This window comes from Podarcis melisellensis, assembly GCF_964234715.1.
Source record: "Podarcis melisellensis genome assembly, chromosome: 5".
Taxonomy (NCBI): Eukaryota; Metazoa; Chordata; class Lepidosauria; order Squamata; family Lacertidae; genus Podarcis; species Podarcis melisellensis.
Window position 1 is genome coordinate 43,568,627 of NC_138537.1, and position 21,657 is coordinate 43,590,283.

The 21,657-nt window shown below is 43.5% G+C and overlaps 1 protein-coding gene across 1 annotated transcript; it reads right to left on the reverse strand.

Moving 5' to 3' along the window:
* Window positions 1–6,023: 6,023 nt before the first annotated feature.
* On the reverse strand, window positions 6,024–17,765 carry KAZALD1 (Kazal type serine peptidase inhibitor domain 1). Its single transcript, XM_081912323.1, has 5 exons — window positions 17,576–17,765; window positions 13,798–14,397; window positions 11,292–11,452; window positions 7,705–7,852; window positions 6,024–6,422 (listed from the first exon to the last, which is right to left on the reverse strand). The coding sequence occupies exons 2-5, from the start codon at window positions 14,333–14,335 to the stop codon at window positions 6,325–6,327; spliced, it is 945 nt and encodes a 314-aa protein (XP_081768449.1). The 5' UTR covers window positions 14,336–14,397; window positions 17,576–17,765; the 3' UTR covers window positions 6,024–6,324.
* Window positions 17,766–21,657: the final 3,892 nt, after the last annotated feature.

The window sequence follows — 21,657 nt, forward strand, 5'->3', positions numbered from 1 at the left end:
ATCTTGCCAGTTTTTTTTTTAAAAAAATGGTTCGGTAACCCTAGTTTAAATTTGTTGGTAAACAGAAGTAGTGTGGAAGGTGGAGGGAAGCCCAGGCACTGCAGGGTTAATGGAAGCTTCCAAGCCACCACTTGGACGCCAGTCGCTGTCCCGGAAGGAGTGCCAAACCAGCATATTTTAAAGTAACAACAAATAACTTTAATTAAGTTCTGTGGCAGTGACAGATTCCGAACAATTAACCTTAGGCCCGGTGCAGAGAAGGTTATTTTCTTCTTTTAATTTTTAAGTGGTGTTGAAACAAGGAAGATTTGTGACCCTTGAGACTCTCTCTGCAGCAAAAGAACAGGCTGAGCAGTCTTCAGCATCCTGTATGAACTCCCCGGTTGATAGAATTTAATGGTGGTGATGGAATGAAGGCATTTCTGGGAAAGAACTGAAATCAGCTTTATATGCCTCAGCCACTACTCTATTCCTACCACAGGCTGGAAGGGGGTCGTATGGCAGGTTTTAGTTATTTGGGAAGCTGGTCAGTGGCAACAGTCTGGGATCACCAGGCACATTTTGTAGGTTTTGCTTGACTTAATTCGTTCTGGAGGTCTGTTCTTAACCTGAAACTGTTCTTAACCTGAGGTACCACTTTAGCTAATGGGGCCTCCTGCTGCCGCCACACAATTTCTGTTCTCATCCTGAAGCAAAGTTCTTAACCTGAGGTACTATTTCTGGGTTAGCAGAGTCTGTAACCTGAAGCATATGTAACCTGAAGCGTCTGTAACCCGAGGTACCACTGTACCTTTAAATCAGTGGTTTTCAACCAGTGTGCCGTGGCACCCTGGGGTGCCTTGAATGATGGTCTGGGGTGCCGTGGGCAATGCTGACCTGTCCCTCTTTCCTTCCCTCCCTCCTCTGATGCCCTCTTGTCTCTCTGCCTCCCCAAGGCTTGCACAGCTGCTATTTGCAGCAGCCCTGGCTATAAGCTCTGCAGGCAATGGTGCTTCTAAGAGACACCTCTCTCTGGAGCGGGTGGGGAGCTCAGAGATCAGGGACAGCAGCAAGGAGAGGAGAGAGGAGAGAGGAGAGAGGAGAGAGGAGAGAGGAGAGAGGAGAGAGGAGAGGAGACTGAGGGCACACTCCACAAGGGAGGGTGTTTGAAAAAGGGTGAGAGACTGCCAACTCTGCAGGCAAGGGGTGACATAACTGGGCTCCTGCAGAAAGAATGTAGTTGGTTAAGGGAGTTCTGGACTCAAAAAGATTGAAAACTTTTGCTTTAAATAATTGTTATGATAAACAGATGGGGGAATATGATGCAGTCAAGTGATGGTATGATGAAACACTCGCATGTAGCTGTGTGGGGTGTGGGGGGGAGAAGGACAGCTGTAATGACACAAACATTAAACAGACATTGATGCTTCAGGAAGCTCAAGGTATTAAGTCACACACACTCACCCTTAAGAGGATGAATGCACTGAACATCTTACTATATGTTCATTCCATTGCTGAAGCTAATCACCCCCCTCCTCCCCCATTAATTTCTCTGGTTCTTTTCTTTTTTTTTCTTTTTTAATAAGAAGAAAGGTCTTGTCTGTTTTTAAAACTGGTCTCCTTTAGTTTCTGTTAGCTCCCTTTGTTTAAGCGCCTTACATTACTGGCTGTCTGGCTTGTATCTAAAGCCAGGCATGGCAATATGGCTTGCGTACATGTTAATTATACACAGGTATAATTAATGAATGCATGGGGGATAATTTGTGGAGGGGACTTCTCTCTCTCTCTCTCTCTCTCTCTCTCTCTCTCTCTCTCTCTCTCTCTCTCTCTCTCTCTCTCTCTCTTCTAAAGGAAGGCCTGGGCCAGCAGCTCACTTTTCAGAATGTTGCTTATTCTGTTCTAACCGAGTCTTTAAGGGGAAGTGTGATGTAGTGGCTAGAGTGTCAGACTAGGACCCTGGAGAGCTGGGTTTAGATCCCCACAGATCCCCTTGTGCCAGTCACCACCTCTAAAGGTAAAGGGACCCCTGACCATTAGGTCCAGTCATGACCGACTCTGGGGTTGCGCGCTCATCTCGCTCTATAGGCCGAGGGAGCCGCCGTTTGTCCGCAGACAGCTTCCGGGTCATGTGGCCAGCATGACTAAGCCGCTTCTGGCAAACCAAAGCAGCACACGGAAATGCCATTTACCTTCCCGCCGGAGCGGTACCTATTTATGTACTTGCACTTTAACATGCTTTCAAACTGCTAGGTTGGCAGGAGCAGGGACCGAGCAACAGGAGCTCACCCCGTCGTGGGGATTCGAACCGCCAACCTTCTGATCAGCAAGTCCTAGGCTCTGTGGTTTAACCCACAGCGCCACCCGTGTCCCAACTGTCACCACCTCTAAGCCTAACCTAAGTCACAGATCTTTCATATTGATAAAAGGGGGACGGAAGCCATGTGTGCTGCTCTGAGTTCCTTAAAGGAAAGGCAAGATAAAAATGGAATTAATGAATTATTATTGGCTCCAGAAAATTTTACAATATCTTAACAAGATATTGACAACCCTGTACAGTTATAGGAAGCTTTTATAAACATCTTCAAACATGATATGCAATTTAGCCTATTTTTTCTCTTCATAATAATAGGGTTGCAGCCTGGGATTCCTCTCCCAGGAAAGTGCACTTGTTTCCTATCCCAGTTAATTCCCCTGTCTTCAATAAGTATGAATCCTTTTTATTTAAAAACATCTTTACACATCTTACTGTTGCAGCTTCCAGCAGTAATCAATTCCACAGGTCAATTGTGCATTGTGGAAAGCAGAGGGGAAATCTTTTTAGTTGGTTAAGAAAGCTGCTGTGTATAATTTTCTCTTTGTCCTCCAGTTCTAATACTTACTGATGGGTTTATGCATGTCAACACATGATTTACTGGGGACAATTCATTTATGTTTATCATGCAATAAATACAACTATCATGTTTCACCATATTTGCTTGCAATAACTTGCGAGGGTCACAAAGAGCTTTGTTTAAAGATGAGTGCAGAGTCTGTCAGAAGTGAGAAGAAGCTTCAATGCTAATGTCATTGCTTGATATGAAAATTAACCATTGTGTGAACTGGTCATTTAGCTCACTGTTCACTCAGCATAGGTGAGAGCAAGTGCATCTGATGGCGGCACATATGCTTAAAACTTGCATTCTGAGAGCAGACTCTCCTCAATCTAACCTTCTAGGTGAGAGGTGAAAGCAATATTGTACATTGGTAGAATTCAGCCTCCACTTAGCATACCTGTTCCTCTCTTAGACCAACCTGAAAATCCCATGGTACCCCTAGTTGTACTGTTTGAACTGCTGCATTGAATGTCAGCATCACACTGTGTGGGTCCCTAACATAGGCAGCTGAGCTCTGTTCAGAGCCCGGTGGGAACTGCCTTTTAAATTTCCTACAAAGCTCCTGTTGTAGGTGTCACTCAAAGGCATTGTGAGAATCAGTGGCTCGCAGATTCAATTGCTTGAAGTGGGCCTGAGTGGGCAGGAGCAAACCCTCCCAGGGTTGGGACCCCTACATTGCCTTGGGTTCTGGTGCTGGGTCTGGTAGCAGCTATGGAAACCTCACACACATACAGATCACTTGGTTTCCACAGTAAACCTAAACCTATGAATTGGCCATTTAACTCTGCTTTACACACAAACAACATGAGGTGTCAAATGAGTACACCCACTGACTCTGCCTCCAACATTCAGTAGAGCCTGCCTTTGTACAAACGAAACACACATTGGCTTTTCTGCACAGCTGAGGATACTGCTTTTTGAAAGGTCCCAGATCTGAGGCTCCCAAAGCACAGTCCATGGACCAGCTGTGGTCCATGAGCTTTATACAGGTGGCCCACAGCAGCAACTCTGCTGGGTGGCAGAGCTATGTGTGAGTGACAAATATTGCGGGCGCACACAGCTGCTGCTCCATCATTCTTAGACCCCAACCTTCTTAGGCCCCGGTGATGGAGCAGGGAGGATGCTCTGCTGTACTCGAAAAAATAAAGGCATGGCAGCAAAATCTCAAGCAGAGAAAGAGGCTGAAAAGGCACTTGGAAAGGAGTGGAGAGTTGCTTCATAGAAGCGAAGGAAGCAGCGAGAAGGAAAAGAAAGAGAGTGAAGGCTTATAAAATTCAGGGGAAGGGAATCATTAAGTGATCCGGCAACACCTTCAGCGATTTTCAAGTGGTCCGGGTGAGAAAAAAACTTTGGGAACTACTGTCCCAGATTGCACACACAGGGCCTACATGCATACAATCTATATGCACCTAGGATCTGTTCACAAGGTCTGTTGAATGTGTATAGATTGGATTATATCCTATCACTCTGCAGGCATTCATTCTAAACCCCATATCATGTGAACAGGGGGAGCAGGCATACTGTTCCCTGTAGAATGACACATTGCTCATGCACATTTCATTTAGTGCACTACAGCAGTGGCCATCAGATCCAAGTTTATATGAATCCTCCAAGCTTGTGATCTGCTCACATAGTGTATGTGGTGTTTATGTGTCAGCTGCTCTGAGACTAGTTTAGAAATTGATTAATTGCTTCCAGAACTGAAAACAATCTATTTCCAAGAATCAAAAGGAGCCCATACGAATCCTATAAAGAGACCATTCTGTTCATCTCTTGTTTGTTGAAAATCCTGGTTTGGCAAAGGACTACCCACCAGCTCTTCTGAATGAGCATATCATTTTATTCCTGGGGGAGGCACCCAGAAACCAGAGTTTCATCTAAGGATCTCAGCTGTGAAGGACAAAACAGATGTGTACACATCCTCAGGAGCTGCTCCCTCAGGACTTTTGATGAGACCTGAAAAGACCTTTGAAAACACAGTGGGAAAGTGGATCTGTCCGCTAGCACTTCAGGAAATACTGCCCTGCTTTTGATTTTGTTAGAAAGCAAAGGACAGTAACAAATATAACAACACAAATGAGATCACAGATAAATCTGTACAAAAGGCTTGAGAGAAGCTGCTGCATATAAGTCAGGCCTCCAGTTGCGCTTCAAAGTGAGAATCTCCCAGGTCTGCTTTATTTTCAGGAGTGAGAATTGTGGGGTTCTTATTCAAAGGTCAATCTTGTTACATTGCTGTACACCAGGGATGGGGAACATTTTTCGGCCAAGGGGCCCACATTCATTTGTGGTTAACCTTTTGGGGACAGCATACCTGTGGTCGGTGTGCTCAATCACATATCACTGTCCATCCAGGCAAGTAAGAGTTGTAACCACAGTTAAAGGACACATTTCAGCCAGATAAAATCACTAGAGGAAGATACAGAGCAGGACCAGTGAGGGTTGGGACCTGGGCAGAGCCCTTAGGATTCAGCGGGTTGCAAGGATATGCATCCCTACTATATACCATTGTAACCTATCCGCACTGTCTTCAGTATGGAAGAGTTGATCATGCCAGTGTATTTGCATAAGAGGCTTCATATCTAATGCTACATGTGAGTGGTGGTTTCACTTTAAAATCGTCAAGGCATTCAGCTCATATGGCGAATAGTGTCTCATACAATGACACTGCAGTTGATCTGGAGGGCAAGAGCTGATCCAAAGTGAGGAAGCAGACCAAACAGAAGTACAGATCAAGGCTAAGAAGACAACTTGGAGTCTTTAAGGTAAGGAACAAAGGAATGTTGGGCAGGGTAGAGAACAAGCTTGGATGGGTTCTCATCACAAGAAGGGGTCTCATAGCTTCGTCTTTTCTCCAGAGTCTGTGCTGTGCCATCAAATTGTCTAGATGAAGCCCTGGTCTCTGATCAAACTAGTCAAAATATCATTCATGCAATTAGCATGTGCATAACTGGTTTTTTTAAAAAATAAATTGAAGTATGGGGGGCAATCTGGATTGGGACCATGGTGTGGAGGGGTTGGGGGGGTTGTGCTCCCCCCCCCCACTCATATTATATTCTCAACTAAGGATCTTGTATCTGCTATCTGCATTGAGGATAAAGCCTCTCGTTTCCTCAAGGGGAAGTTTACATGAGTGTTGAGACATGTAAGGTCAAAGAAACTATATTCTCCAAAGGTGATCAAGGTACCATTTAATGCCCATTTGCTCTAGGATCAGCTAAAAAAAACCAAAACCCCTGTTTCCACTTGCTTGTTGTCCCCTTCACCTAACAAAAGAAGGGGTCAAATGATTAAATACATAAATCTTCCCCACCCAAAATTAACTGATACCCAAACTGTCCATAGAAGATTTTCAGCACAAAGGTTCAGTACTGGCTATCTCAGAGGTCTGCAGTAGATGAGGAGGCAAATGTTCAAAATGGAATAGATGTACATTGCTCTTCACTTTGACAGCTCCCTCATGCATGTGCCATCAGTAATAGTCATATGAGTCATCGTCACTCTCCATGTCATCGTCTGGCCCTAGTCTGGGCATCTTGGGCAGGGCCAATTCAGTCATGTTCAGCTGATCTGCAAGTACAGGGCACAAAGCAAATTATTAGTCCTTGTACAGTGTTTGTATTCTTTGCTATCTATCCTTCACCACTGTGGGGATAGTTGGATGTTGTCCATTTTACAAGCAGCCAAGATCAGGGCTCAGTTCTGCTGCCTGAGGTGAAGGACAAGATGTCACCACTACCCCATTCCATGGGCAGAAACTTACCAGATTGACAGCTGAATCTTACTCATCCTTGGGGGACTCAGTGCAGGTCCCATGACACACCCTTCTCTATTCTCTAACACAGGAGAATAGCTGGGACAGGGGTTCAGAAAGAATTGGCTACCATCCCTGTCCACATCTCAGCATCCATTGCTTGAAGCAGCTGCCTCCTCTGACAAACAACTTGCCAAACATTTAATCTCCATGTCTTTGTCTGCATTTCTTTTCACCAAACCAATAAATCAACCAAGCACGCATGTCACAAACAATAGCATGCTTAAGCTAATATTTGGTGTTAATTGTTTTTGCAGATATTTTAAATTGAATGCTAAAGAGGGATATCCTGATACAATGAACAAAAAATAGAATTTGGGCCCAGAAGTCGTCTGCCATGGAACTGTATAGCTCTGTGTTGAATTGTGACCATAGAGAAGAACTAAACATTATGGGAAGCACATGGTTTTCACTGAAACTGGGAGCCCCCTGTTAAGAACCCCACTTGTTCCTTTGTAGCATGTAGTTCAACTACCCTCATATCTTGACAGCATTACATTAGCTTTTTGAAAATCCCTTTACACACAGGACTTGCTGCCACTAAAGGGGGTGGGGAAATGTTGATTGAAATGAGGATGTAATCTAGGGGAAATGGGCTGCCAGTTTTGTTGGCAACCATGTTTTGATAATGTGTAGTTCTGCCCTGAGTGTGAGGAAATGGTATTCCATATACCTGAATTCCTTTTATTTAGAAAACACTGTTAACAACATTTTACTAAGGACTAGATTGGTATAGTCAGTAGTTATGGATAAACCATTTGATTCTTTTTTTAAAAAACTTCAATTGTAACGCAGTTGGTTACACAGGATATATGAAACACTACTTGGTAGTTAAGGAGCACTGATAGCAGCGGCTGCCTGAAGAATATCAGATCAGCGGTTGCCTGAAGAATATCAGATAGCTCAGAAGAGGGGAAGACTAAAGAGACATTGAAGATCTGCTCTCACATATGGCAAAGGGTGTTTGGTGTGCTGGGCCTGAAATGTCAACACAATGAATCCGTCAGGAGGAGAAGAGGAAGAGTAGGAACTACTTACCAGGAGTGAGAACCATGAGGCTGGCTGGAGCTGCCACCTGCCCAACGTTGTTCCTCGCAAAGCAGCGGTAAGTCCCCTCATCAGTTACCCGCACAGCTTGAATCTGCAGCCAGCTGGTCACCTCATATTTCTGAGGGCCTCCCCTAAACTAGAGTTAATTATATACCAACGGGAGAGACACAATTCCATTGTTAAAAACTTTACAGCAAGTGGATTGCTGCCGAAATCTCCAATGGGGAGTTATTGAGACAGTCCCTGTATCACAGATCAATCAATTCAGGCATATCTAAGATATTGGTTGCACAGTCAAATCTCAGTTTTAGCATCGCTCCATTTGCCCTCCTTTCAAGTGAAGCATTATCATGTTCTCTGAAACATATTTTCTTGCACAAGCATATCTTGTCATTTATAAATTATAAAAGGTGTCACATAGGACACCTTTTGTTATTTAGAAAGCCACACACCTGGAATGCAAAAACTGTTGACTCATTTTCCTGTTCTAAAGCAGGGCCAATAAGACTGAATGTTTCACTTTAAAAGGTTTCCACGACCTCTGAGGCATGCATATTTCTTCTTCATTATTTGTCTTCCTATAATTTAGACCCTCTTTTCCTAATCCCAGCAGTCAGAGCAAACAATTAGTCTCTTTCTGTCATCTCTGCACATATTTGGAAACTGTAGGATTCCACCATATTCCTTGTTCTCACTTTAAATGGGATATTCCACCATCCTGAGTGTTTGGGTACACATAAACAAGAAAGGTGGCCCACTTCTGGCTTTTTAAAAGATGTACATATGCACTCACATTTCACACTTGACGCATACATATTTTGTACTTGTGTATTTTCTAGGACATCTCAGCCTGCTGTGAAATACCAAGTCTCCCCTCACCCCCACTCTGAACTGGAAAACAATCTAAATTCCTTGCAGATGTAGCAAACTGTACTGTGGCACACTCTCTCTTTTCTTTTAGAGCATAAATCAGAACGGACTGGAAAGTGACCACAAACTGTCTTCTTGTTTCTCAGTCTCCTTTGTAAACAGGATACAAGCAGCTTTCCTCAGAAAGTGAATGTACAGGCTCTTTCTTTCTCTTTCTTTTGTCAACTCAGAGAGCACAGAATCACATCCAAAAAGTGATGTTACCTCACCAGTGGGCAGAAATGCATGAAGCACAGAATTTAAAAGATCACTTTGAAATAGTCATTTGCTTATCTAATAGCAGCGCAAGAATGAAACAAATTCCAGAATTTGTAATGTCTTGGCAGGGGCTGGAATAGAAAAGAGGAGAAAATGAAGGGTTTGTGGAGTCAGTAGGAGAGGGACCGCTTGCCATGGATTGAATCAAAAAGCTTTATATGGGACTCAAAAACTTCACTCTCGATTGCTGAAAGCCACACCCACATCCCCTTTGATTTCTCGGCTCTTAGAAGATTATGCCTACATACTTAACTATATGCCTACATACATATAGTTTTAAGATGAGGTCTACAAACTTTTAAAATGAAAACTAGGTTTCTCTGCATTCTTACAAAGCTATACAAGTCTGTGCAATAGACTAAAATATGCAGTCACAAAGCAGTAGATTACCTGATTAAACTGGGAAACCTAACCTTAAACTGAGGATCCTCCAGTGGGACTGACTGATTTACAGCATTGCCAGAATGTAAATACTACTGTGTTCAATGAAGACCACTTCCCACCTGCCTAGAATTTCCATTCCATTTTAAAGATAGAATCCTAAAGTTGTAGGGGTGCATGGGGATTTAGGGGTGCATTAGGACCTTAGTAGCATCATCTGGTTTAATACCTGCCCTCACACTGAAGATTTTTCTGCGCGATATATTCCATAATGTTTCATTTAAACTGTTTTTAATTAACTCGCAGAAAATGGAGTTTCTCTCTGGATATTATTCCATTGTTTCACATTTCCCTGTGGGAAAGCTGTTTCTGGTTCCAGTTTTCATTTGTTGGGTTTCATCCCCGATGTGTGGTCCAGAAGAAAATGCAGTCAAGGAAAGTGTTATGTACTGAGTTGAATAGGATCCAAAAGGCAGCAGTCTGATTGGTCCTAGAACAATAGGATCCAAAATGCAGCAGCCTATTGGTCCTAGAACAATAGGATTCAGAATGCAGCAGTCTGATTGGTCCTAGAACAATGCAGCAATATGATTGGTCTGCAGGAGCCACCCAATCCGGTTCCAGATGGAAGTGAATCCACAACCTGATTGGCCTACAGGAGAATTCCAGAATTAGCCAATCACGTGCAGCCCATTGTGTAAATAATGTATATAAAGCAGATACTTTGAGGGGACATTCATTCCTTCTCACCACTATGAGCTGAATAAAGAGCATGAAATCCACTCACGACTCTGAGTATATTTCATAAAGTGACTTGAAATTCATTCTAGCTGGAAGAGGCCATCAGAAGCATAACACTACTTTCCCCCTGCCTGAAACATGGAGCTTCCCCAAGCTTCTCAATCCAGCAGTGATGTAGTTTTCGCCTCACCCAAACATTCCATACAATAATAATAAAGATTTGCAGTTTCTATAAAAGTTTCCCAGGACTTCTTTACACGCCCTTTAAATAGAAGGGTATACAAGCGGCTGCCCTACAGCCTCTCAAGTTCTATTTTGGGATGGAGCTCCAAGCCTGTTAACCCTTCTGAAGATAACATGGTGAGCCTTTTAGGGTTATGCACAGTGAGTACAATATTCCACATCCGGCATTGTGGATACGTGTATTATTCTTCCTCAAAGGGGAACAGTAAAAAGTAGAAGATAATTGAACTTCACTGTAACAAAGGAAATGTACGTGCAGGGATGCAACTGTTTTTTCAGCAGCAAAAAAGACATACAGTGGTACCTCGGGTTACAGGTGCTTCAGGTTACAGACTCCTCTAACCCAGAAATAGTACCTTGGGTTAAGAACTGTGCTTCAGGATTTGAACAGAAATTGTGCGGTGGCAGCGCAGCAGCAGCTGGAGGCCCCATTAGATAAAGTGGTACCTCAGGTTAAAAACAGTTTCAGGTTAAGAACGGACCTCCAGAATGAATTAAGTTCTTAACCCGAGGTACCACTGTATTCTGAAGAAAATGAAACTTCATCTGTGGCATATCTGTGGTAGGCGGGCAGAAGACCTAAGGTCAGCCTACCATATTTTTCATTCTATAAGACGCACCAGACCACAAGATGCACCTAGTTTTTGGAGGAGGAAAACAAGAAAAAAAATATTCTGAATCTCAGATGCCAGAACAGCAAGAGGGATCACTGCGCAGTGAAAGCAGCAATCCCTCTTGCTGTTCTCTCTTCTGTGATAGCTGCACAGCCTGCATTCGCTCCATAAGATGCACACACATTTCCCCTTACTTTTTAGGAGGGAAAAAGTGAGTCTTATAGAGCAAAAAATACGGTATGTCATGGAAGATGCTAAACATGATATGCAGTTGCTAAAAGAAGGTAAATTAGGCCTGCCAAATAACTGAGTACTCTGAGTATCTTCTGCTGAAAAATCCTTTTTCAGACCTGCCCCATAAACACAAGCCATTCTCCCCCTGAGCTCTTGCTGGAACTCGTAGCTCACCTGAACCGAGATGTGGGGGTCATCTCCAGGAAGCAGCATGTCCAATCCCTCCTTTCTCCATTCAATAGATGCCATGGGGTATGCAAAGACCTCACAGCCAAAGATCACATCTTGCCCAGTGATGTTCCAGATGTCATAGGGAGGCGATATGATGTGGGGCTCTGGAAAAGACCCAAAACTATCTGAGAGAAATAATCTCTGGGTTGCTTGTATATGAAGACTGGATTTTATAGATTAGTTCTCTCAGCTTGTTCTAGCTGAGATCTGATTTAGGCGTGTTTTCCAAGTAATCTTTCTAGTACATGATGTGATATTTACCTTTCGATTGTCAGCTTGCAAGCAGTGCCTGTGTAATTTTAATATTTTTGTTCAGCAACTAGCAATTTTAGATGCTGCAGCAGCAACCACCACAATAATAATTAAGCACATTGTTCTGTACAACTGTTGCACTACGCTGCCTTATTTCTTATAAACAGAAAAAAGCCAGGCTTTTTATGACTGAGCTGAATAGTCCTCTTCGCCATGCCCACCAGCAGTTGTTAGTCAAGCATGTGTTTGCATCATGGCACATCTGTGAACCACAGCCCTTGGCCCCTAAACGGTGGTCCAGAGCTTTGTCATACTCGTTTAAATGAAGTGCTTCTCAGGGAATGTCGCTTGAGTCTCATGTTGCAGCAGAAACGTGACATCCTTGTGGCAGCTGCTAATCAGCCTGCTTTACTGTCAGATGCTTTGGCTACATTTAAAGCATCCTAGTCCCTCTCTTCCTCCTGTTGTGAGGTTGGCTACACAGGGAGGGGTCCATAGCTCTGTGGTAGAGCATGTACTCTGCATGCAGAAGTCCCCAAGGTCAATCTCCAGCATCTCCAGCTAACAAAGGATTGGGTGCCAAGTGTTGGGATAGATAGATAGATAGCTCTCTACTTGAGAACTTGGAGAGCTGCAGAATGGGTACTGTAATCCTTGATCAGTTCACCAAAGAGTCTCTGGCTAATTTCAGGCACCTTCTTAAGTTTCAGTTGGATTTTCCAAATAGTGTAGTGATGTGAGGCCAAATGTTAGCAATCCCAGTGACACCATCCTGCCCCAACACCTTGGATTTCTTCTATCGTTCCCCTCCAAAGGAATCCAGCAGAATTGCTCCATCTATTTTAAGATACGCACATGTTGGCACAGCCCTTTCTTTTCTGGACCAGACTATGCAACATGCACACTAAATAGCAATCTATTTTTTCTCCAAATTTTGTGATGTAGTCCCCAGGTTTAAAAAAAATGTACAAAAATGCAGATCAATATGTATATTTTAGAATAAAATATGTTTAGAAAAATGTGCTTCGAGGGAAAATCGGTTTAGAAATGTGTCTTTTGTGGGATAGTAAATATTTAAAAGAGGGATGCGGGTGGCACTGTGGGTTAAACCACAGAGCCTAGGGCTTGCCAATAAGAAGGTCGGTTGTTTGAATCCCCGTGACGGGGTGAGATCCTGTTGCTCGGTCCCTGCTCCTGCCAACCTAGCAGTTCAAAAGCACATCAAGTGCAAGTAGATAAATAGGTACCGCTCCAGCGGGAAGGTAAATGGCATTTCCGTGTGCTGCCCTGGTTTGCCAGAAGCGGCTTAGTCATGCTGGCCACATTACCCGGAAGCTGTCTGCAGACAAACGCTGGCTCTCTCGGCCAGTAAAGCGAGATGAGCGCCGCAATCCCAGAGTTGTCCGTGACTGGACCTAATGGTCAGGGGTCCCTTTAAATATTTAAAAACATTGGTCAATACAAAAAAATAAATCCTGGATTTTTCAATGGCAACAAAAAATATCCAGATGATATGAAATAGGCTGGAATGGACATGTGATTGAACACATGGGAAAATGACACAGGCTGAAAAAGAAGACAAGAGGCTTCTGGCCAGATGTTTAGGTTCACTGGAGATGTCCCCTAACAACCATACAGTCCTTATTTTCAATTACTTATTGCTTTTTTGGGGGGTGGAACCCCATGATCTTGGTCTTCACAGCTTTCCATAAAAAATAATTACAGTGCACTGTGAAGAGGTCTATGCATCACTCTTAAGGTGAGGTTGTGCTTTGCATACAGAAAGTCCTAGGTTGAGGTTTAATACCTGGCATTTCCAGTTTAAAAAGCTCACATGGCAAGTGATGGGGGAGATCTTTGCATGAGACCCTGGAACACTTCTACCAGTCATTGTAAAGGTAAAGGGACCCCTGACCATTAGGTCCAGTCATGGCCAACTCTGGGGTTGAGGCACTCATCTCGCAACCAGTCATTGTACTGGGCTTGGGGGAAAAACAAAAGCTTGAACTGGTTTAAGGTAGCTGTCAAAGCATTCCCCATTTCTCTTTTGTCCAGCTTAAAGCTGTCCGTCTGTTTCATTTCCCAAATGCCGCTTTTTCTTGGAATGTAAATGTGAAGAAATGCCTTCTCATTTTATTTCCAAATCATCGCTTGCAGCTTCACTTGGAAATTTAGAGAAAACCTGCAAAAGCCTTACCTGATTCACAGGGTCCTTCATGGGCCACAGTGAGATTAGCCTCTGGATGGGAGTTATGCACCTCTTGAAATTTGCATATTTGGGCATAGGTCTTGCCATCGGAGCCACAGAGAGCCTGGCTAGATTGGCAAGCGCACTGAGGCTCAGGCACCTCACCGTGCCGTAGGTCCCCGGAATCAAGGCGGCACTCTAAGTGATCCCCACACTTGCCATAGAAGTGGTTGGTATTGTCCAAGTCACAGATTTGGCCCTCCAGATTGGCACACTCCCAACAGCAGTCACAAGCATCCAGGACCACCCCAGCAAGGCAGCCACGAGGCGTGGGACATTCTTCCAATCTACATTGCACACAACTTTCCCCCTCCTCCAAAAGCCTCTGCCAGCCACGCTGCAAGTAATCTGGGCCGACAGGCAGGGCTCGACTGAGTACATCCCAGCACAAAAACAGCAAGAGAAAGGTGACTAAGTTAGCAGGCCGAGACATTCTCACAAGCTTTTGGGAACTTGGCATCCATTCATCACCCTTGCCGAAAAACATCCTTTGGACACTTGGGTCTTCAGCACCGGTCACTGCAATCTTCTCTACAAGGCCATCAGTGCCTGCAAAAAAACAACAACAGAACTTAGAAGAGGGGGATATATTCAGAGACAACTACTTAATGAATCCCTGAGGTGTGGAGAAGGGTTGTGGCTCAGTGGCTGTACCTCCAAGTAGGGCTGAGAATGTCCCCTTCTTGGAACCCTGGAGACCTCCTGCCAATCAGTGTAGACAATACTGAACTAGATGGACAACTGGGCTGACTTATACCAAGTTTCTTGTGTTCCTGTGGAACTATATGAGGAACAAGGGACATCAACTGGGGAAAAAGGCCATCCCACCCACCATTGAACCCAATGTATTTTGACTATATGTTATTTTAGCTTTGCACACTATCGCCGGAATGTAACTTCCATGAAAGTTGAGAGTCGCCCATACAATATATATAACTGCAAGATGTTTCATCAGGCAGACAGGAAATTTAAACCTGAGGTATTATATCCAGAACAATAGTAAAAGCGCATTTCGATCATTTCAGATCACAGTTTATTTACAATTATTTTAGCATTGAAAAATATAATAGCTAACAGGTGGTTATGGGCTATTGTTGTCCCAAGCCAGGAACTCAAGCCTTAGTCTATTTAAGCCGCTGTGCTTTCTCTGCCATAAGGCTATGAATGTTAATTCCCAAGCTTGCCTTTCATGTATATTGTACAAGCTTCCTTTTAGAACAAAGCCTGCGAGGTCAATGAGGGAGCAGTCATGCTGTGAAAATATTCACTCAGCACTAAGTTATTCTTGTCCATGATCATTTTTCTAGGCTAGTTCATTCAAAATATTGGGGGTTGTTTGACTTCAGCCATGCGGCTGCCATTGAGACAGGGACATCTGTTGCATTGTATCTGGTAGTTAACAGTTGTTCTGAAAGAAATGGCCCTTGGGTAAGGAAGAGGGGATGCAATTGCTATTTCTGTCACTCACTTGCAGTTGCAGCCAATTAAGTGTCAAGCAGGTCCCCCCCCCCCAGTACATTATCCTTGGTTCTTATCACCTTTACCACCCCCTTTCCCACTCCTCCATGGTATTGTCTATTTCATGCCTCTTGCCTCCAAAAGCTAGGATCCTAGATCCACCTACCTATTTTGGTCTAATAGACAAACAGATATATCCTCAGCAATAAATAAAATAACCCAACTCCTCTGGGCTGCTCTGTATCACTAGAATACACACACCTCAGGTCTGAAGACAGAACCTAGTATTTCAGATGCTTTTTTGTACCATCTCCTCTAGATTTCTCTGTCCATCCAGGTCCTAATGACTAACATGACAACCTGCATTCCCCCCCCCCCAACTTTGGAGATAGAAACCCCACTCTGTTAATATGGAAGTGCACTAATGAGCACTGCTAGCAATATTCTCACTTACAGACAAATGCTAAAAAGAAAAAATTGCATGGCATTTCAGATGAAACTAATCCATAACAGAAGGAGTTCTATTGTTTTATAGAAAACACACTCTGTATAGCCCCGGGCATTAAGGGCTATCTTGTGACAGCCAAGCCTTCCCAGAATTGTTCTCCTTTACTCCCCACTCCCTCCTAACCACAAACATGCACATTTCATACCAGACCTTTAGTTAGCTACCATGATGATAGCAACTTTTATTGGTGAGCTAGAAATTACACTTCTGCCAACATACTAGGTCTTGAGACTCTGATGATAATAATACAGGGGGGAGAGAAAAAGACTCAGGGAAAGTCTCTAGTGTTTGGTTGTGGATGAATTTTGCAATGTGTTTTATTGTGGATTATTTTTACAACATATTTTATTGCAGAGGAATTTTGCAACATATTCTTGACACAATAGTGGTGGATTTATTATAGATCATTAATTGTTCTTCAGTGCTTCCCCAGTGTTACCAAATTATTGCTGTCTGGAGGAACTACAGTGGGACATATGCAGGACAACACCCTGAACATCTGTGGTATAAAAAGTTTTGGAATTTCAGCAGGAAGTTGCAGGATATGCACTGAATGGAAATGTGGCCTTATGAACACCCCAAAACATTTGCTGGTGCAAACAGTATTGAAAGCAAGATTGTGTATGACCACCCCTGATACCATCATTATCACAAATCACTATGAACATGCAATTAAAAAGTTGTTTGGATGGGCCCTATGACGGCTCAATTGCTGTGAAGTTAAGGCTGCAACCATATGCACATTTACCTGGGAGTATGCTCCACTGAACACAGTGGGACTTGTTTCTGAGTAAACATGTCTAGGACTGTGATGTAAATAACAGTGTGATGCTAAATATAATACATCAGAATGAATGAAGTGCTGTAACTCAGTTTCCAAACACCCTCAGGAATATTACTGTTCAACAATGTTATTCTCTCCCTGCTAATTGAAAACTTTGCTAGACTTTAGATACATCTTTAGAGGAACTTCGCGCAGGGGACCAGGGGAAATAATGGAAGCGTCAGGGTCCATAGAGACACAGTGAGCAGTGATTTTAGAGGCCAATTGTTTCATGCTTTGCCTGTAGACAGGATTCCTTGGACCCATCCCATCCATGACAGATGTTTATCCAACCAATGCTTAAATGGTTCCAAGGATATGTATCTCCTGTGGCTGAAAACCTGGAGCCAAGTCTGAAATGCTCGTTTTTCCAGAATTGACTCCAAGAGTTTCAGAAATCAATGGATACCTTGAGATTTCAGGAATGGTCAAGGAGCTCATCGAATCATCGAATTGTAGAGTTGGAAGGGACCCTGAGGCTCATCTACTCCAACCCGCTGCCCCCATGCAGAAATCTTAGCGAGGTCCTACATGATAGATGGCCATCCAAGCTCTGCTTGTAAGCCTCCAAGGAAGGAGAATCCACCACCTCTAATGGGAATTTGTTCCCCTGTCAAACAGCTCTTACTGTCAGAAAGTTAATCTGAGCAGCTGGTCTGGAGGACCATGCTTTAACCTTGAAAGGAAGGTTTAGGAAGCTCCAGTATTTGAAAGTGTCTCACCGTGCAAATATTTACCCACCTTTATTTTAAATGCTAGACCTGACTTGAATTGCCTTAATCCAGAGAATCATCGTAATGAATATTCCTTCTTTTGAGAAGTCTCCATTTCCTTGCATACTATATACAGTAGACAATGTAGCCCTAAAATATTTCATATTTTTTTTAAAAAAAAAAATCATGCAGCTCTGCTCCCCATACAGTGGTGAATGCACCTACCTCTGCTCAGACTAGGCAATGCCTGTGGCTGGTTCAAAATCCTGGTGATCAGTTGCTTCCAACGCCGTCCTGAATATCCCCTCCAACCGGGTTAAGCTGGATGATTTTTGCCTTTTCCAGTGGATTAGTTTGTCTGCATCTCTGCTTGGAATGAGGACCAGTGATGTCACAATGAAACGTGATCCCCTGATCCCAGCCCTCTCCTCTCTCCCGCCCCTCAACACACACAAACAGTACTACTTCCACCAAAGCCTGCCTGATTAGCCACTAGACTTGTTTTCATGCTGAATGGCCACGAGTGAAGCCCAACAGAAACCTCCTTCGCTACTCCTGGCTCTGCTCTACGGAGAAACCACAATTGTAACTAGACACTTTTTTCACTGACTACTTAGGAAGCAGGCTCTAGGCAGAAAAATCCTTTTTTTTTATTAGAAGTATAAACTGGAACTCAACATGTCCGAGGGGGGAGCTCAGAGTTCTTGGGTGGCAGATGTGCCTGATTTTTCCAAAGCAAAACATTCCACAGCAGAAGAGCCCCCAGAAACTCCTGGTGTGGCCCCTTCTGCTTGCTGTAAAGAAAAGCTGTGAAAGTGAGAGGTATTTGGGGAAAGTGATATTTAGTTGCCACATGGATGGTATGTTTCAGAGGGCATTCTCAGTGAGGATCATCAGGGTGGTGAGATGGGAAGAGGCAGCAGCTTTAGGACATGCCAGGCGCCAAATACCAAACTTTTTCTGCCAAAGCAACAGTGCAGGTTGGTTCAAGACAGAATCCACAGCCTGCCAAAGTTCACCTGAGATGTAGCCACATTCACACTGCCTCCCCAAATAGAGCATTTAAAGAGGGCACATATTTGCTTAAAAATGGCATATGCTAATTTATATAGATGTGAATTAAAAGAAAGAAAGAAAGAAAGAAAGAAAGAGAGAGAGAGAGAGAGAGAGAGAGAGAAAGAAAGAAAGAAAGAAAGAAAGAAAGAAAGAAAGAAAGAAAGAAAGAAAGAAAGAAAGAAAGAAAGAAAGAAAGAAAGAAAGAAAGATCTCTGTGTATGATTTGCTAGCAAAAGATGAAAAGTTTGATCTGGTATGTGCCAAAATAAGCAATCCCTCTTTTTCCTTGTCTGCCACTCAGATGTGGGCTCTTTCATACCCTGAGAAAGAATGTAAACCTAGATAAACAAGCCAGGCATCACAACAGAATTTCCTTGGGAAAGTCATGTGATCCTTCTCTTGATTGTCTCACCGATGAGGTTTCCCAACTGAAATACAAGGGCAGCAGAATCATATTGTGCGCTAGATTGCATAGTTAATTAAGGCCCCACCCTGGTGTTTTTTTTTAAGGCATGTCAAAAATAAGAGGCCTACCTCAGCCTTCTCTCTGACAATTGCATACTGTTTCTGTTATGGATGGGCCCTTATGTCACCGATCAACACATTTGCCTTTGTCTTCTCTAGGATATCAAAGCTGTCCTGGCTAAGATGCCTATGTGGTAAAAAGGTTCAATGAAGACTCTTTGTCTGATCCAATTATGTTCATATGAACAGCAACAGGAGTGTGTCCCTTTTCTTTTCAAAGAGAAGATACCTGATTTGATATGTATGCTGCTTCCCACCAAAACAACCCCAGGGTGATCTTTTGCACTTGCATGTATTGCAGAACTATAGGTGTAACTAAGGGAGCAACCCTCAACTAAATGTATACGGAGGGACCAAGACTTTTAGCACTGAGTGAAAAGTTCATTGATGAGGATTATGGGATCCATCCTAAGGCTCCACCACAATTCACATATAGGATTCCAACTGTGGCTGTGAGTCTAGCTGTTGCTCAGCGTGATCTGGAAGTGCAGATCCTGGATCCCTGGATTGGGCCCAGCACCCCTCTACTCCTGTGGAATGGAGAGGACAATCAGCAATAGTGGACAAGCTAACTTCAGGCAGCTTCTGTGCCATTGCCAATCTTTTCATTGAGGAACCTCAATGGTTAAAAGGGGATTAGACAATTTCGGGGAAGATATCAATGGCTGCTGGTCATGATGGATGTATGCTACCTCCAGAAACAGAGGCACCATAACTTGCCCCTGAATACCATGAACAAAAAAGTGCTGTTGCACTCCCATCCTGCTTAGGGGCTTTTGTGGGCATCTGGTTGGCCACTGCAGGAAAGGGGACTCTAGGCTTGATGGCCCCCTGATCTCATCTTCCTATGTATTTAACCTCTCATGTGTTTATAAAGAACACCACTTGAAAACTGAGCTAGGAAAGACTGAGTAAGGGTTGAAAATGGTGCCTGGGTGCACTACGTTGATATTCTTTCAGAGTAGTATTCATTTATTTATCTATTGCAATATTTCCATTCTTCCTTTCAGCCTCTCACAAAGTAGCTCGCAATCACAAACTAAAACAAACACAATCAAACAATAAAATAAAGCCGGGAGCTTAAAAACAACAACAACAAACCCATACCAGAGCTGACTATCCAAACATAATCACAAAGGGAAGAGAGAGAAGGCTAAATCAAAACAGAATCTTGGCAGGGCAAAGAAATATTTGCAGAGTGTCATAATACAATTAAAGAGGGGGCAACTGGAGCCCTCCAAGGTAGGGAGTGGTCCTGCATTCAAAATAGTATCATCAGTTCACATTCAAATCGGTGATGATTATCTAATTAGTAGTTGGCTACAATAAAGATTCAAACAGTAGAACAAAATAATGCCATCCTGTGGCCTCGGTAGCATTTGCAAGGCTTTGCATAATGCTTTCAGTAATAGTAGATCTAGATTACCTTTTAAAAATCAGAAATACACATTTACCGGTAGTTTCTTTGCAAGCTTCTGAGAAGTCGAGTTGTGCAAATAACAAATGGGGACTGATCCATTGCGACAGACTTTTGTGTTCTACTTCACTGTATTTCTTTTAAAGTACACGAGGTAGCTCAGTCGGTAGAGCATGAAACTCTTAATCTCATTGTTGTGGGTTTGAGCCCCATGTTGGGCAAAAGATTCCTGCACTGCGGGGGGTTGGACTAGATGACCCTCGTGGTCCCTTCCAACTCTACAAATCTATGGTGGTTCTCCAGCAACAACTCCTGATGATTGGAGGGGGGGGTAACCAGGAGAGGCAGAGTGGCTATTGACAAAACACACACGCACAACCCCTGAAATGTTTTCAGCAGCTTTGAGCTTGAAATCCACCCACCCAAACTGGCTCCTTCCAGTTACCTTAGCTTAAAAGAAATCTCCAGCCCCAAAGGATCCCCACTACAGACAACTGGGAAACAAAGTGAAGGTTTTTTCCTAATATACATTCAAAATGAGACCCTGAAACAGAGACAGGAAACTTTTATCACAATGTCAATAATCACAGCACCCAGAAACCCAGCCAGGAAAAGACCTCAATCCTGAGGAAAGTCAGGATGGGATAGGAGAGGAATCCAGTAGAAAAGGAGAGTGGTTTTGCAGGGTGTTATGGAGAATCCAGATGCAAGAAACAGTTTGATGAGCCAGAGGTTGCTGTGAAGTAGATAGACTGAGAAACAGTTGAGGAGGCATTTCTTCTCCTCCTCTTCTTGCAAACTGGTACAAGCCACTGCTGTGACCTGCAATTAAACCTAAGTAGCAGGACTATGCTTAAAAGGTTCAGGAGGTAACTCTGGTTTGGCTACCCTCAAGGCCCACCTGAGACCCTTCTTCATGTGTTCCCCCCATGAGGGGTCTGGAGGGTGGCAACATGAGAATGGGACTTTTCTGTGGTGGTCCCTGTTTGTGGAATGTGCTCCCCAGGGAGGCTTACCTGGCACCTTCAATACATATATTTATCCACCCATTCCAGCTTGTCAGTACCCTTCTTAAACTGTGGTGTCCAAAACTGGACATACTATTCCAGGTGTGGTCTGACCAAGGCAGAATATTGTGGTACTGCTACTACCTAACAGTTACCTTGTCCAGCTCACAGGTTACCAGCCTCTCCACAAGAATATCATGGTAGACTTTGTCAAAAGCTTTATTCAAATCAATATACGCTGTGTCCACATCATTCTCCTGAATGCTCTCCCCAGGGAGGCTCACCTGGTGCCTTCACTTCAT